Source organism: Theropithecus gelada, chromosome 7a (genome assembly GCF_003255815.1).
Source record: "Theropithecus gelada isolate Dixy chromosome 7a, Tgel_1.0, whole genome shotgun sequence".
NCBI lineage: Eukaryota > Metazoa > Chordata > Mammalia > Primates > Cercopithecidae > Theropithecus > Theropithecus gelada.
In genome coordinates this window covers 38,948,627-38,964,946 of record NC_037674.1, presented here as the reverse complement: position 1 = coordinate 38,964,946, position 16,320 = coordinate 38,948,627, and the positions used below count along the sequence as shown (strand labels likewise).

At 45.0% G+C, this 16,320-nt stretch overlaps 1 protein-coding gene across 1 annotated transcript in view; it reads left to right on the top strand.

Annotated features, from left to right (window-relative positions):
* The window catches only part of HERC1 (HECT and RLD domain containing E3 ubiquitin protein ligase family member 1), a 234,989-nt gene extending 219,616 nt beyond the window's left edge, over positions 1-15,373 (top strand). Inside the window, exons 72-79 of the mRNA XM_025389546.1 lie at positions 2,624-2,793; positions 4,402-4,571; positions 4,838-5,003; positions 6,161-6,237; positions 7,320-7,572; positions 8,086-8,238; positions 11,443-11,748; positions 14,725-15,373. Coding sequence (XP_025245331.1) covers positions 2,624-2,793; positions 4,402-4,571; positions 4,838-5,003; positions 6,161-6,237; positions 7,320-7,572; positions 8,086-8,238; positions 11,443-11,748; positions 14,725-14,910 — 1,481 coding nt within the window. The 3' untranslated portion in view covers positions 14,911-15,373. The remainder of the gene's footprint in view (positions 1-2,623; positions 2,794-4,401; positions 4,572-4,837; positions 5,004-6,160; positions 6,238-7,319; positions 7,573-8,085; positions 8,239-11,442; positions 11,749-14,724) is intronic.
* The last annotated feature ends 947 nt before the right edge of the window (positions 15,374-16,320 follow it).

Here is a 16,320-nt window from a genome sequence, read left to right as displayed (position 1 = left end):
GAGAATACATATTACTTATGCAAGCAAAAATTTATAATTTTAGCAGCAACTAAGTTCTTTTTTTTTTTTTTTGAGGTGGAGTCTCGCTCTGTCACCTAGGCTGGAGTACAGTGGTGTGATCTCAGCTCACTGCAACCTCCGCCTCCCAGGTTCAAGTGATTCTCCTGCCTCAGCCTCCCAAGTAGTTGGGACTACAGGCGTGCACTACCATTCCTGGCTAATTTTTGTATTTTTAGTAGAAACGGGGTTTCGCCATGTTGGCCAGTCTGGTCTCAAATTCCTGAACTCCAGTGATCCGCCCGCCTCAGCCTCCCAAAGTGTTGGGATTACAGGCATGAGTCACTACACCTGGCCAGTATTTTTAATATATAAAAGAAATGACAAATTATAGCTTTCTTTTTTTTTTTTTTTTTTTTTGAGACGGAGTCTCGCGCTGTGTCACCCAGGCTGGAGTGCAGTGGCGCGATCTCGGCTCACTGCAAGCTCCGCCTCCCGGGTTCAGGCCATTCTCCTGCCTCAGCCTCCGAGTAGCTGGGACTACAGGCGCCCGCCACCACGCCCGGCTAGTTTTTTTTGTATTTTTAGTAGAGACGGGGTTTCACCATGTTAGCCAGGATGGTCTCGATCTGCTGACCTCGTGATCCGCCCGCCTCGGCCTCCCAAAGTGCTGGGATTACAGGCTTGAGCCACCGCGCCCGGCCAGAAATGACAAATTATAGCTTTCTAAGGCCCACTGTTAGAAATAAAGATTAAAAGCCCTGAGACCATTTGTCAAATTCCTCACCTTAGTTAACCATTAGAAACACGATGCCTGTGCATTGGCACAGCAGTCACCTTGCTGCCATTTTATTCTTATGTTTAGCGAGACTGGTGGGCTACTTCTAGCTTTTTGTTGTTTGTTTTATTTTTAATTTATTGTGAAATTTTTGTATAGCTACACAAAGATTTAAATAAAACTGTAATACATACTTGTGTGCTCAACACCCAACTGTGGGCCCTTTCTGATTTGATCTATCTTCCATTCATTTCAGATGTAGCTATTACCTTAATGTTGTGACATTTGTCGTTCTTACACATTTCTTCATATTTGGGCGTTTCTTTTTTTTTTTTTTTTTCCCGAGACAGAGTCTCACTCTGTTGCCCAGGCTGGAGTGTAATGGCGCAATGTCGGCTCACTGCAACCTCTGCCTCCCAGGTTCAAGCAGTTCTCCTGCCTCAGCCTCCCAAGTAGCTGGGATTACAGGCATGCACCACCACGCCCAACTAATTTTCATATTTTTGGTAGAGATGGTGTTTCGCCATATTGGCCAGGCTGGTCTTGAACTCCTGACCTCAAGTGATCCACCCACCTCGGCCTCCCAAAGTGCTGGGATTACAGGTGTGAGCCACAGTGTCCAGCCATTGGACAAGGCCCTCAAACCTTGTTTTTCTACCATCTTCTGGTGTCTAAGGCACAAGAATTTCCCTGAAGCAAAGTTGTGCCTAAGAGCTCAGCATTCTCTTCCGGTTTTGCTAACCCCTCTATTTCTTAGGGGGTCCTAAAGTTCCCCATAGGGATTTTTTTTCTTAGATATCTAAGAGAGAAAAGTGGGAATTCCAGGTAGATTCCAAACAAGCAGGAAATGGTTTCTATTAATGGAATCTAGAATGAGCAGAGCTGCCTATGCACTGACAATTTCAGGTACTCAGTGGCTTCAGAGGGATTTCACTTCCACTTCAGGGCAGAAGTTATCCAGTGTGACAGGTAAAGGTTCAAGCTCTGGGGCCACCTTGCTGGGGCTGAATCCCAGCTCCTCCACATGTGATCTGAGTGACTTTGAGACTCAGTGTTTTGTCTGTAAAATGAGGATAATAATAACTAACCCACTGCAAAGAGCTATAGAAGTAAGTGGACCCATTCATGTAAAGCTCTTAGAATAGTGCCAGGCACATAGAAGGGACTCAGTAAATGTTAGTTTTTACTAGGAACAAGCATAATACCTCTGGGAATTGCACTGTACCAGTCTTTATTTACAGGAAACTCAAGGGAGTTTGTATCTTGTTTTTACTCTGTGTTTTTGTGGGAGGGTAGCTGTGGATGCAGGCCTTGTAGTCTTTGCTTCTTACAGAACTCTTATTCTTATAGTAAAAGCCTTCATGAATCATGCACCTGTATGTTTCTGTCATTAATACTTTGTGTCAGATCCCTAGCAAATATGGAGTTGGCTCTGCTAAGTTTCCCATTTCCATTTTCCAGAACTGCCTACCTCCTCGTCCTTGCCCACATTTGTGGTATTACGAAGATGGCAATTATTAAATAATGAAAGGAAAAACTTGGCTTTATTTACTTATTTTTGTGAAGGAACTGCCTAAGTTCTATTGTTAAATAAATAGGAAATGAAAAGAGAAAATACCAGGTTTCATTTCCATAATGATAAAGACATTTTATTTTATTTTTTTCTCCGCCCCCTGATAAAGACATTTTAAAAACCAACACAAATGCACACAGAAAACTAAGATGAATCGATGGATAGAGGTTGGAATGGGTGTCCATGAGCTTCTCTATATGCTTGAAATTTTTCAAAATGTGGAAAGTGAAAGCAATGCTGTTTCCTTCACAAGTGCCCATTTGCTTTCTGGACAGGTGTGTCAGTACCTCTGCAGCTGGGCCTGCCTGACACACTGCCCCCCCAGTACGGGGCGCTGAGAGAAGTCAGCATTCACACGGTGCGGGCCAGGCTCCGGCTGCTTTACCACTTCTCTGACCTCATGTACTCGTCCTGGAGACTGCTGAACCTTAGCCCCAACAACCAGGTAACAGACTGGCGTGGTAAGCCGCCAGGCACAGACTGGCGTGGTAAGCAGTGCCCATGACATGCTCACCAGGCCCCAGGGCTTTTCCCTCTGCCTTTGGAAAATGCTTTCATGGCTAATAAGATAACAATTCTATTCCCATTTTATTGCTGTGTTAGGGACAGTCTAGAGTTTGGTCATGATGCTGCTAGACACAGAGTGGTCTTCCTTCTGTGTTTTGGTTTGTTCAAAAATCGAGTAGAATGGCTAAGCATACCATTTCTTTTTTTGAGATGGAGTCTCGCTCTGTCGCCCAGGTTGGAGTGCAGTGGCACAATCTCGGCTCACTGCAACCTCTGCCTCTCAGGTTCAAGCAATTCTCCTGCCTCGGCCTCCTGAGTAGCTGGAATTACAGGCCTGCGCCACCATGCCTGGCTAATTTTTGTATTTTTAGTAGAGACGAGGTTTCAGCCTATTAGTCAGGCTGGTCTCGAACTCCTGACTTTAAATGATCCCCCCACCTCCACCTCTCAAATTGCTGGGATTACAGGTGTGAGCCACCGCACTCAGCCACGAAGCGTGCCATTTCTGCAAAGTCTAGAATATGATTTTAAAATGTAAGCACACAAAGCTATTAGAACCACAGTCAGGGTTGTTACATAAATGAATCTGAGAAGTTTCAGATACTTTTTTCTCTTCTTACAAATTAGCATTCTGGGTCCTGGGGAAAGGGAGGTCAGGGAAATAAAGTAAATATTGCTGATTTGTCTCTTTATGGACTAGTCTAGTAACAAAGTGGCTAGCTATCGTGTGTGCGTGCGCGCGCGCGTGTGTGTGTGTGTGTGTGTGATTTGACAAATAGGTAGCCAGGCAGCAGAGTCCTGTGCAGCACTAAACAGAGTGTTAGCACACTGTAATTCGTGGGAGAAATGTTTATAGTGTAAAGTGAATTGAGAAAGGCAGCTCAAAATGATAACAGTGTGAGAAACGTTGTGTATACATACACAGAAAAGAACTGGAAGGAAATAGATGAAATTACCAATGGGGCATCTCTATATGGTAGGATTTGGAATCACTTAATTTGTGTATACATGTGTGTATCCTTCTCTGTATTTTCTAAGGTTTTTAAAAATAGTAATTATATATTTTATCAGAAAAAAAAATTTTAAAGGTTACTAATAGTTACTAATCCTGAGTTTATGCTCTTAAAGTGCATTTTTAAAAGAATGTATGTTCTGTTTTTCAATTTTTAAAATAATATTGAGACAGGGTCTCACTGTGTGCCCAGGCTGGAGTGCAGTAGTGTGATCTCAGCTCACTGCAGCCTCAACCTCCTTGGACTCAGGTGATCCACCCACCTCAGCCTCCCAAGTAGCTGGGAGTACAGGCACATGCCACCATGCTCAGCTAATTTTTATGTTTTTGTAGAGATGGGTTTTGCCATGTTGCCCAGGCTAGTCTTGAACTCCTGGGCTCAAGTGATCCGCCCACCATAGCCTCCCGAAGTGGTGGGACTACAGGCATGAGCCGCTGCACCCAGCCAAAATAATGTATGTTCTACAAGTGAAAATTGTTATTTCTTTTAAGCCTAGATTATACCATTTCTGATACCCGTACCTTCTGTTACAGAACAGCACATCCCATTATAATGCTGGAACTTGGGGCATTGTACAGGGACAACTTCGGCCTTTGTTAGCCCCAAGAGTCTACACTCTGCCAATGGTGCGCTCCATAGGAAAAACCATGGTTCAAGGCAAAAACTATGGACCTCAGATAACTGTAAAGAGAATATCAACCAGGTTAGCATATGTATGTATGTTTCACTAACGAGTGGGATTTTTTCAGATGGATGTTATTACTAATTTCTGGGAATCTTAGTTTACTCACTTCTAAGGCAGGGTAGATAGTAATAGTACTTATATTAGTACCCAGTGTGGTTACAGTGGGCCTAGCACAGTGTTTGGCTGTTAAACTAGCTTTTTCACTCACTGATGGGAAGATGTCATGTGATTTTGGGGAAACTGGTAAGAGTTGTATTTCATTGCTTTCTCTCTTTCTTTTAAAGAGGACGGAAGTGTAAGCCCATTTTTGTCCAAATAGCGAGACAAGTAGTTAAGCTGAATGCATCAGACCTCCGTCTGCCTTCCCGAGCGTGGAAGGTTAAGCTGGTTGGAGAAGGGGCTGATGATGCTGGAGGAGTGTTTGATGACACCATCACAGAGATGTGCCAGGTATATTCCTGCAGTGTCCCCTGCTGAGTTACCTAGTCTGCTAGTGGCCATTTTGCTGTTTCCAGTGATCACTCTGCCAGGCTTGTTTTCATAAATGTAGCAAGGATGCATTTGTGAGCCTCATATAAAGTCATGCTGTTAGTGATACGTAGGCAAATTAGAGCAACAGTTTTTGAAATGCTTTGTCAAGATACCTTACTACATAAATATCAGTTCTTAGGCATCTACCAGTGACTCACCATCTGTTGTGTTACAATATTGGCAGAACAAACAGCAATGGCATATATGTACATTTACGTAACAGACAAATCCAGGAGCACCCATGTGCTCTGATTTATTCTGGTGCTTTTAGAACAAAGTAGAACTGCCAGATTCCAGGGGAGTTAGAAAAATAAATGTTAAGAACTGGTCTTAAAATTAGACCAGTTCTAATTTTAAGATCTGCATTGGCAGCTTTGCTTCCAGATCAGCTCTGTCCTTTCCAGCATTGCCTAGTATCAGGATTTTTCCAGTAAACCCTGTGACTAAAATAATGCTTGACTATCATTATTTTTTTTTTTTTTTTTTTTTTTTTTGAGACGGAGTCTCGCTGTGTCTCCCAGGCTGGAGTGCAGTGGCGTGGTCTCGGCTCACTGCAAGCTCCGCCTCCCGGGTTCACGCCATTCTCCCGCCTCAGCCTCCCAAGTAGCTGAGACTACAGGCGCCCACCACCACGCCCGGCTAGTTTTTTGTATTTTTAGTAGAGACGGGGTTTCACCATGTTAGCCAGGATAGTCTCGATCTCCTGACCTCGTGATCCACCCGCCTCGGCCTCCCAAAGTGCTGGGATTACAGGCTTGAGCCACCGCGCCCGGCCGGACTATCATTATTGAATCTATTTGAAACATCACTACACTCTTTTCATAGCAACCACTACTCCTGCCCTGGATTGACTTTCTCATTCCTTTTGGTTCTTCATACATGAGTGCTTTCCATAAGGGGGATTTCCTAATCTCATTTTAAATTGAAACCACGAAAATGAAGTATGAAATCATCAGTTGTCACACGGCATTATAAATTCCTCAAAATACGCTCAAAAAGAGTATGATCTGTAATTGGTTTGTTCTCTTCATGCATTTGATTGTCATTTCTCAAAAAATTTTTTCTTTCTTCTACAGGAACTTGAAACTGGTATTGTTGACCTTCTTATACCCTCTCCCAATGCCACTGCAGAAGTGGGTTACAATAGGGACAGGTATGCAGTCAGCAATGTTCATTATATGTCTAAAATAATAATAATAGCTCACGTTTATTGAGTACTTACTATGTACCAGGCACTGTTTTAAGTGCTTTACACCTATTATCCCCTTCAGTCCTCATTATAACCCTAAGGAGTAAATATTATTGTTATCCTCTTGTCAAAGATGAGGAAACAGGCCAGGCGCAGTGGCCAACGCCTGTAATCCGAGCACTTTGGGAGGCCGAGGCAGGTGGATCACCTGATGTCAGGAGTTTAAGACCAGCCTGGCCAACATGGTGAAACCCCGTCTCTATAAAAAATATAAAAATTAGCTGGGCATGGTGGCACATGCCTGTAATCCCAGCTACTTGGGAGGCTGAGGCAGGAGAATCACTTGATTTGAACCCAGGAAGTGGAGGCTGCAGGGAGCTGAGATCGTGCCACTGCACTCTGGCCTGGGCAACAGAGCGAGACCCCATCTCAAAAAAAAAAAGGGAAACAGGCGCATCCTTCAAGACTTGGTATTTATTGAGACCAAATCAATGATAACATAGAGGGGGAGAGGAAGCTCAGACTTGATCATGAAACCTGATTTATGTTTCTGAAGGCCCACATGGCCTCCCCATAATGAATCTTCTACACCAAAATTTGTTTAAAAGTTTTATTATGCTAGCAAGTCACAAAAGTTAGTATTTGCAATTACATATTATCTTTATATTTGCAAAATTTTGAATTTTGGATCCTGTTTCATGGACTTGTAAATTAAAAACAGAATGATTTTAGAAAACAGGGCATTCTGGAGCAGGTAGCTTAAGATCCTTACATAGTTCTTCTAAAAATAGTTCAGAATACAGTCCATGTGCTGTGTGAAACAGTAACTACATGTGGTCCACATGTGGCTTTTGAGAACTCAACATGTGATTAGGGAAGCTGAAGAACTGAATTTTTAGTTTTATTTAATTACTTTAGCCTCATGTGGTTAGTGGATGCCATATTGAACAGTACAGGTATAGACTAACGCTATAGCTGTCGTTGCTAACTTATTTCTAACAGAAATGAGGAAAATACTGTTTGAAATATTCCCTTTAATTTTGCAGGTTCCTTTTTAACCCTTCTGCCTGCCTCGATGAACACTTAATGCAGTTTAAGTTTTTAGGAATTTTAATGGGGGTTGCCATTCGCACAAAGAAGCCTCTGGACCTTCACTTGGCCCCTCTGGTGTGGAAGCAGCTGTGCTGTGTCCCACTCACCTTAGAGGACCTGGAGGAGGTGGATCTGCTCTACGTGCAGACTCTCAACAGCATTCTTCACATTGAAGACAGTGGGATTACCGAGGAGAGTTTCCATGAGGTAAATCCTGGCCAGTCTATGTTTCTACTGGTGTTGACTTCCTATATGCACAGACTAGAATTTTTCTGTGTAAAATTGAGATATAGTCTTCCACTTGCTGTCTGGCTGAACCATGCCATATGTATGCCATTGCTGCCCTTAGCAGCTCAACCCCAGCAGTTTAAACAGCTTCTGATAGATAGAGCAGGCTCCTGGCCTTAGCTGCTCCTTCCCCCTTAATTTTTTTCTGCCTGTTAGCGTGAAGAACCAAAGTGGAAAGGGAGGCCTGGGGTCACCAGAGTTCAACAGGCCTGGTTTGGGAACAGAGAGATTTGGTCCCATTTTTAACTACAGCTGGTTGAGTGATCACGTTGCTGCTGATCAAGTAGCCGGATCAGTCCTACCTGTCTTGTTTTCCTTGTTTTTATCCTTAAAAATTGTGAGTTTGTTATTGCTGTGCCATATTTGTATGTAAAATACTTTTTGCTGTCATTTCTACCTTGTAATAAAAATTCTTTTTTCTTCTGTTCCTAGATGATTCCTCTTGATTCTTTTGTTGGCCAAAGTGCTGATGGCAAAATGGTTCCTATAATCCCTGGCGGAAATAGTATCCCACTCACATTTTCCAATAGGAAGGAATATGTGGAGAGGGCCATTGAATATCGACTTCATGAGATGGACAGACAGGTAAGATGAAACTTAACAGGAGGTACACATGAATGCTTGGGTTTCTTTCCAAATGAGAGCTGACTGGTTATGCCAAAATCTGATATGTATTTACTGTGTTAATTCCTCTGTATGTATGTATGTATTTATATATCTTAATTTACTTATTTATTTTTGAGATAGCATCTCACTCTGTCGCCCAGGCTGGAGTGCAGTGGTGCAATCAGAGCTCACTGCAGCCTCTGCCTTCTGGATTCAAGTGATTCTCTGGCCTCAGCTTCCCCAGTAGCTGGGACTACAGGCACGTGCCATCACTCCTAGCTAATCTTTTTATTTTTTGGTAGAGACAGGGTTTTGCCATGTTAGCCAGGCTGGTCTCGAACTCCTGGCCTCGAGTGATCCACCTGCCTCAGCTTCCCAAAGTTGTTGGGATTATAGGCGTAAGCCACCACACTCAGTGATTCCTTTGTATTTATATTTCAAACCCTATTCAGAGACTTTTCAGGCCTTCTCCTTATCCAGTGCCTTAAATCGGTTCTGAACTGGTCTTTGGTTGGATTGAGACCGTTTTCATCTGGCATTCAGACCTTGCCTTCTTACTCCTCCTTAGTCCTGTTTGTCCTCATGTCTTACTGCTTCCCAGCTCAGCTGCTTACTGCTTACTGCTTCCCCCCACTCTAGTTGGGTTAGTCAGGGCCCACGTAAATGAACCCCCAAATGCTGGTCTTACGACCTCACATGCATTTCCCTTTCCCTCTCTTGCTGCTATTCTTTAAACCTCAGCTAAGAGGGCATCTCCTGCACACACAAGCTTTCCTCCAGGTCACCAACCTGTAGAGATCTTTTTCTTACTTTGAGGTTCATTGAAGTTCCTCAAGATATATCACGTACTTCTATGTTATGGTCTAAGAATTAGGCCCCAGAATTTAGGTCTTGTTTCCTCAGCTTGCAAGAAATTGAATGAAGAATGCATTTTCTATTTCATTTGAGTTACCTTGTTATGTGCTGACGGGTAGGTAAGCATTTAATAAATAATGGGAGTGTGAATGAGTGACCACAGAAGTAAATATCATGTCCAAAAATGGTTCTTTTGATAATACAATCATTAATAGCATTTCAACAATACTTTATTTGCAGAATATGTTGGGGTCTTCTCAAGTTCTGGACTCAGGCTGTGAAGCTATGGAAGTTTAATAATTTGAAGTATACATATTCCATACCCCTCACTCCCGGCTCCTTCTTAGACTTTGGCTTTGGGCCAAGTCCAGTCAGAAAAATGGTATCTTTAGCCTGATGAAGTTGGGTCTTGTCAGTGATGCTGTTTACACAGCCAGGGATTTGTTGTCTCCAGTTCATGAATATTTCTAATCCCCAGAGAATAAATAACTGACTAGAAATGTGTTGATAACCTCCTGCATGCCAGCCATGGTGCCAGGCACTCTTGCCTGCCATTTTTCCCATAGGTACTCTGTGAGGTTAGGATTACCAGCACTGTTTCACAGAAGAAAGCACTGAGTGCCCACGGCAGAGCCAAGACCCCAAACCAGGCTCCAAGATGGTGTCCAAGCTCTTCTGATGACCCTTCTTCTGAGGGTTGGATGGGCACTCCCTTTCCACAGCTGTGCTCTGCTCTGCTCTGGCTTTGTTCTGTTCTCAGTAACAAGCCCTTCTTCCTCTTTCACTTCTTCTTCATCTCTTAGAACTGTTTGTCCCAAAGCTGTCCTCAGTTGTCCCCCTGCCATCTCCAAGCAGCCAGTCCCGTACCTCAGCCTGATTTTTTTTCCAAACAGCTTTTGTTTGGTGTTCCACCAAGCATAACAGCTTGTTTGTTCGTTTTTGTTTTCGGTTGGCAGACTTTGGTGGGGTATTGACCTTTACAGTAGAGCCTGCCTTTACTGCCAATCTCTGATCCTTATGGGCCAACCTTAGTGCCAGTTTTTTATTTATTTTTTAAGAGAGGGTCTTGCTCTGTCACCCAGGCTGGAGTGCAGTGGCACAATGATAGCTCACTGCAGCCTTGAACTCTTGGGCTCAAAGGATCTCCCGCCTTAGCCTCCCAAGTAGCTGGGATGACAGGGCAAGCCATTGCACTTGGCCTAGTTTTTTTTTAATATAATAAATTTTATTATATATATTTAAGGTGTACAATACGATAATATAGTATATGCATATAGATAGTAAAAAGGTTATTATAGTGAAGCAAATTAACATATCCATCACCTCACGTAGTTACTCACTTCCTTAAGGTATGGTCCCTCTTCAGATTCTCAGACTTTTTACATGGTGGTAGATGGTTTTGAGTTGGCCAGGAGCAAAGAAGTATTTATGCAACCTTGAACAGTGGTGAGTCTGTGCGTAGGATATGCACTACTGTATAATCTTGGAGGAGACATTTTTCTAAACAAGCTGTCAAGGCAGCCCCTGGTTGCACCCCACTTGGCACTCCCCAACTTGCCTGTGCCCAGCACTATGATGCTAAGAGAACAGTGCAGTGTAGAATTACCCAGTCACACAGAATTTCATGTGGTTACTCATATATAGTTCTCATCAGAGCCAGTTGAGAGCAGCAATGTCTGCATTTTTCAGATGGAAAAATTAAGAGAGTTAATAATCGGTAGAGCTGGGAGTTAGAACCCAAGTCTCTTGACTAAATTTGTTGCCTTTTCTATTGCCTTCCTAAAGAAGGACTTCCCATTTTTACTTTCTTCTTTGTACTTTTCAGATTTTTTTTTACAATGAGCATAAATAATTTTTACAAAAAGGATATAACTATTTTCAAAAGACAAATATAAATTTAAAAAACAGTAGACAACTAGATGAGTCTCCCAAGAGCTTCTTACCTTTATGAGATGAAGTGTCCACACATGCATAGTTTGACAGCATATGGCCACATATGATTAGGAATGTGAGTGAGCGGGGCTGACATCAGGGAGGGCCCCAGTGGGCTGGGATTTTGTGGTAGAGGGAAGGCAGGCTCCTAAATTGGACTTGAAGTGGAACCAGGAGTATAAGAATCCCACAGCAGGGAGAGGCTCTAAGAAGGGTTGAGAGGGAGGGAGGGTGGGCCTTTTTGACTGACTCTCATAGAGCCTGGCGGTCTGAGAAACAAGTGGAGGGTCTGGGGAGCAGATGAGCAGGCAGCAGGAGGCGCCTAGCCCCACGGGGCCCATAGCAGATGCCAGGTTCCCGCACACTCATTGAATGAGCAACCTCTCCTGGGAGCAGGTGGCTGCAGTCCGAGAAGGGATGTCCTGGATTGTTCCTGTGCCACTGCTGTCCCTCCTCACTGCAAAACAGCTGGAGCAAATGGTGTGTGGGATGCCCGAGATCTCTGTGGAAGTCTTGAAGAAAGTGGTGCGGTACCGTGAGGTGGATGAGCAGCATCAGCTGGTGCAGTGGTTCTGGCATACGCTGGAAGAGTTCTCCAATGAAGAACGGGTGCTTTTCATGAGGTTTGTGTCGGGAAGATCTCGGCTACCAGCCAACACTGCTGACATTTCTCAGAGATTTCAAATCATGAAGGTTGATAGGGTAAGTAAGCTATTCTTTCTTTCTTTGTCATGTCTGCCTTATTGCTTCATTGTTGTTGAGACAGGGTCTCATTCTGTAGCCCAGGCTGGAGCACAGTGGCGTGATTTCAGCTCACTGCAACCTCCACTTCCTAGGTTCAAGCAGTTCTGCCTCAGCCTCCCGAATAGCTGGGACTACAAGTGCGCACCACCACGCCTGGCTAATATTTTTGTATATTTTGGCAGAGACAGGGTTTCACCATGTTGGCCAGGCTGGTCTTGAACTCCTGACCTCGGGAGATCTGCCCACCTCGGCCTCCCAAAGTACTGGGATTACAGGCCTGAGCCAACATGCCTGGCCCTCTGCCCCTTGTTGCTTTTATGTTGGGGAAACCAAACTATGACCTTCAAGTAGGCCTGCCGATTCATGCTTAATACTTGGAATTTCCATATTAATGAGAAAATCAAGCAATAAAATTTGTTTAGAAATATCATTTAGCTTCAGTGGGAAGAGTCCTAAGTGGATGTAGAGAGGATACTACAACCAGCAACCTTCCCTAAATCTTCCAGCATCTTCCTGAGTTAAAGCTGAACTTGGCACAGGGATCATCATACTGCCTGTTCGTGCGCTGAGCTATGACCTTGTTTGTTTTCATGAAGATATTAACCATTAACTGGTGGGTGTGTGCCCCAGAAGGAACCCAAAGATGCGGGGAGCAGCGATAACAGTCTGTGCCCGCTTGTGTGGCATGCATTGTGGGGCAGGCAGGGCTGCATCTCTGCCACCTAAAGGCCCCAGCTGCAGAGCCCCAGCCCAGCTGCCATTTTGACAGATGGCTTAGGAATAAGAGGGCTTAGAGTCTGATAAGCACACTGCTGCCAGAGTCATCTTTCTTAAGCACCCATCTGACCGTGTCATTCTCCTTCTTTTAGACCTTTCAGAGGCCCCCTATGTTGACTCCGAAATAAATGCCAATGACCTTGGCTGCCTTAAACACTTCCACAGTCTGGCCTCTGCCCCACTTTCTGATGTCACATCTTGATACTTCTCATTTTCTGGTCACAATGGGCTGCTTGCCTTTCTCCCCAGTAGACCAGGATGTTTTTAAAACTCTGTGCTTTTATGTAACCTGTTCCCTCTGCTTTAGTAAGTCCTCCTTCGCACCCCTTTCCTTCTATCTCTGGCAAGCACTTACTCATCCTATAAGCCCAATGCCAGTCAACTCCTCCAGGAACCCCTCCTAGATGCTTTCCAGGAGTGCCCCTACCATTGCTGAAGGCAGACCTAGCCAGACTCCTTCTCTCCACCTCCTGAACACTGGGTACAGCCCTCAAACCCAGAACTTACTGCATTCAGTTAGGAGTGCCTCTCCTCCCTCTGTCTCCACCCCCACTCTTCACAAGCCCCCTCTTCCATATGAGCTGGGCAATTCTCTGAGCAGGGCCCATGATGTTTGTTCAGAAAACAGTAAGGGAAGTGGGGCCTCTTCACACACAGGCCCTTCCTGCCAGTTTAAGTGTCTGGCTTTCTGGTGTTTTTCCAGTAGCTACTCTTGGAAGTTGCTGTAGCCAAAGCTACTCCTCCCTGTGCTGCCTCCTGAGGCAGCAGGCCGCTGCTCTGCTCCTGGGCTAGGCTTGCTGGAGAAGCCACGTGCAGGAAGGGTTATAAAAAGCCTTTCCATAAATTTTCTGCATGACTTGCCAAGAACTGTAAGTTGTAAATCTGTTTTCTTGCTTCAGAGAGAAGTAGGGAGGAGGAAATGGCTCCTTTCTATTCAGCTCTGGAAACAACCCTTGCCTTTTATCTGTCCTGGGCTACCCCTGCCGTTTTAGGAGGCCACAGGGTTGTCAGCCTCAGCAACTGACTACTGTGGTCATTTCCTCTGTGGCTTTTAGATCTTGTCTACAGTACTCACATTTAGGTCATCAGAGCCACCTAGTGGCACCTCCCTTCCTTGCTGCTTTCAGTTTTTCTGCGTTGAGCTCTATGTCATCCCTGGCTCTGGTGCATTTGGGCTACTGGGCCGTCCGCCTCCCCTAGCAGGACACGCGGCTCACCTAGGCGTGGGCTCTGTGGAGGAGGGCTGCTGTCAAGAGGATGTTGAGTGAGGGAAGACAGGTTCTTCTTCTTTTTTTTTTTTAAGCGAACCTTTTAAAAATGTATAAAAACAGTATAATGTCATTACTTTTATTACGAATTGTTTAGAAAATAGTTGTATTTGCAAGGAGGGATAAGGAACATATATAATCCTGTCTCTCCAGTAGTAGCTATTTTTACCTTTGTGAAATTCCTCGTAGTCTTTGCCTCAATTGTACAGTTTTTTACATGATGTATGTAGAATTTTTTTCTGCCTTTTTTTAACCTCCTAATGTATCCTGAACACCTGTTTTGCTGCCAGCCATAATTATAATTTTAAAGGATGCATCACCATCAGTTAAATGGACGGACTGGGGTTTAATTGACTGCCCTTCCTTATGTGAGCTGTGCGAGGCGGCCAGGATGCCGCAGAGGAGGCAGAATGCACATGAGGGAGAGGAGAAGGGGCAAAGAGGCTCCCAGAGCCGGCTGCGCCTCACAGTTGTTCTTTCCATTCTGCCTGCTCTGTTGGGGGATTCCTGCAGCTGGCTTCCAGTCTGTACCCTCTTGATGGATGGGTACGAACGACAGGTGCCTTCTTACTACACTCTCATCCTGTGCCAGGCGCTGTGTGTAGTGTATTCTCTCAAGCAATCCTGCCAGTCAGAGCTTCTCCTCGCTTTACATACACAGACACTGGAGGAGGTGAGGAGAGGAAGGAACATTTTCACCCAGAGCCTTGAGGGCCACGGAGCAGTAGGGCCTTGGCTCATTCTATCTGGCCCAGTCTCTGTGTCCACTTGACTTAACCATGTGGCCATGTTAATTCCATCTTGAAGGCAGGGAGAGGTCATGGGCAGCCCCACTCCCCCTTATGGCACTCTCATGTCCCCAGTCACAGCTCTGGGTCTCTCTCCACAGCCTTACGACAGTCTGCCTACCTCACAGACCTGCTTCTTCCAGCTGAGGCTGCCCCCGTACTCCAGCCAGCTGGTCATGGCCGAGCGCCTGCGCTATGCCATCAACAACTGCCGCTCGATCGACATGGACAACTACATGCTCTCAAGAAACGTGGACAACGCCGAGGGCTCCGACACTGACTACTGACCGCGCGGGTGCTCTCACCCTCCCTTCTGTCCCTCAATAATGCTCACTTCTGATTTGATGTTGATATACTTTTATGGTAACTACGTAGATGTTTTAGGAACATAAACCAACATTATAAACGGTGGCCACATTTAGTTATTCTAAATGTAACAAAGAAATTAGATGTTTTTATTTTTCTGTGATTGTACAAAAACAACAAAAACAAAGTGCTCTCAGTCAGGTTTTTCCCTCCATATTTTTGGTCACTTTTGATAAGTTTGCATGAAACCATTTTGGTGCATTTTTAGTTGGGAATGGTACCTTTTTGTAAACCCACCCAGTGAACATGAAATTGTACATTGTGTATAATTGTTCATTAGAAAGGACAGTTTTACATGAATATTCATATATTTATTTTGTTTTAATTTGAATTGCCTGTTCAGGGTTCCTTATGCAGAGAAATAAAGCAGATTCAGGAACTGGAGCGTGGCTGTTGGTATTGCTTCCTGCGGAGCTTCTGACTGGGGGCTACCATTGAGGCAGACATGAGCCCAGAACACAATGAGCTTCCAGGCTGGTCTTGCTCTCACGGCTTTTTGACCCATTCAGAAACATTCCTTTACATTGAGGGTGGGCTTTACTTGGAAATAACATAGCAGGGAACCATGTGGTTCTAGGAGACCCCTCTGGGTTGGAAGCCCCTATTTTCCATTGTTCTTCTGTCATCCTGGGTCTCTCTCACTTTGTTCCCTCAGCTGCTCCGCCCCTCTCAGTACCACCCGTCCTTCTCTGGACAGCCCCAGCTACCTAATGTGGAGGGCGACTCTACCAGACAAGGAGGAAGGGGACCACAGTAATGTCGTCTGGCCCTTCCTGTGAAGAACCTACAAAGACAAAATGAGCACGTGATGGAATTAAAGAACAGGGCAGTTTACAACATGTCTCTGTGGGGAGGGCAGCCAAGGGGAAGGTGTTACAGAAAGGCCAGCTACCGCTAACAGGCACTTAAGCATGTATCAATGAGTGAATGAGTGGGTAAATGTGTGAATTAGCGTGAGAACTGATGAGTGGCTTTCACATCCTTGAATGATGGAATTGTGCAGAGGGCTGGGGAAGGGGTTACATTCTTGGTGCTTAAACTCAGCCCGCCCCTGCGGGCCCTCAGTGCTGTGTGTGTGTTCAGCAGCATCAGGGTGAGCGTGTGTGAGCATGTGTTTCTGGGGGAAGGGGCCGTCTTGAGAGCAGCTGGGAGGGCTCTGGCTTCTTGGAGTGTGTGCAGGAAGACGGGCAGGCCCGTGGACAGCGTGTCTCCCTCACCTACAGCAAGTTCATGCCACAAGCTGCTTGCACTGTACTTCGTGGACAGGGTCTTTGCCAACAACGTGCTCAAATGACGTGCCAGCCAGCCAGCCCTCTGCAGGCAGTTATTTT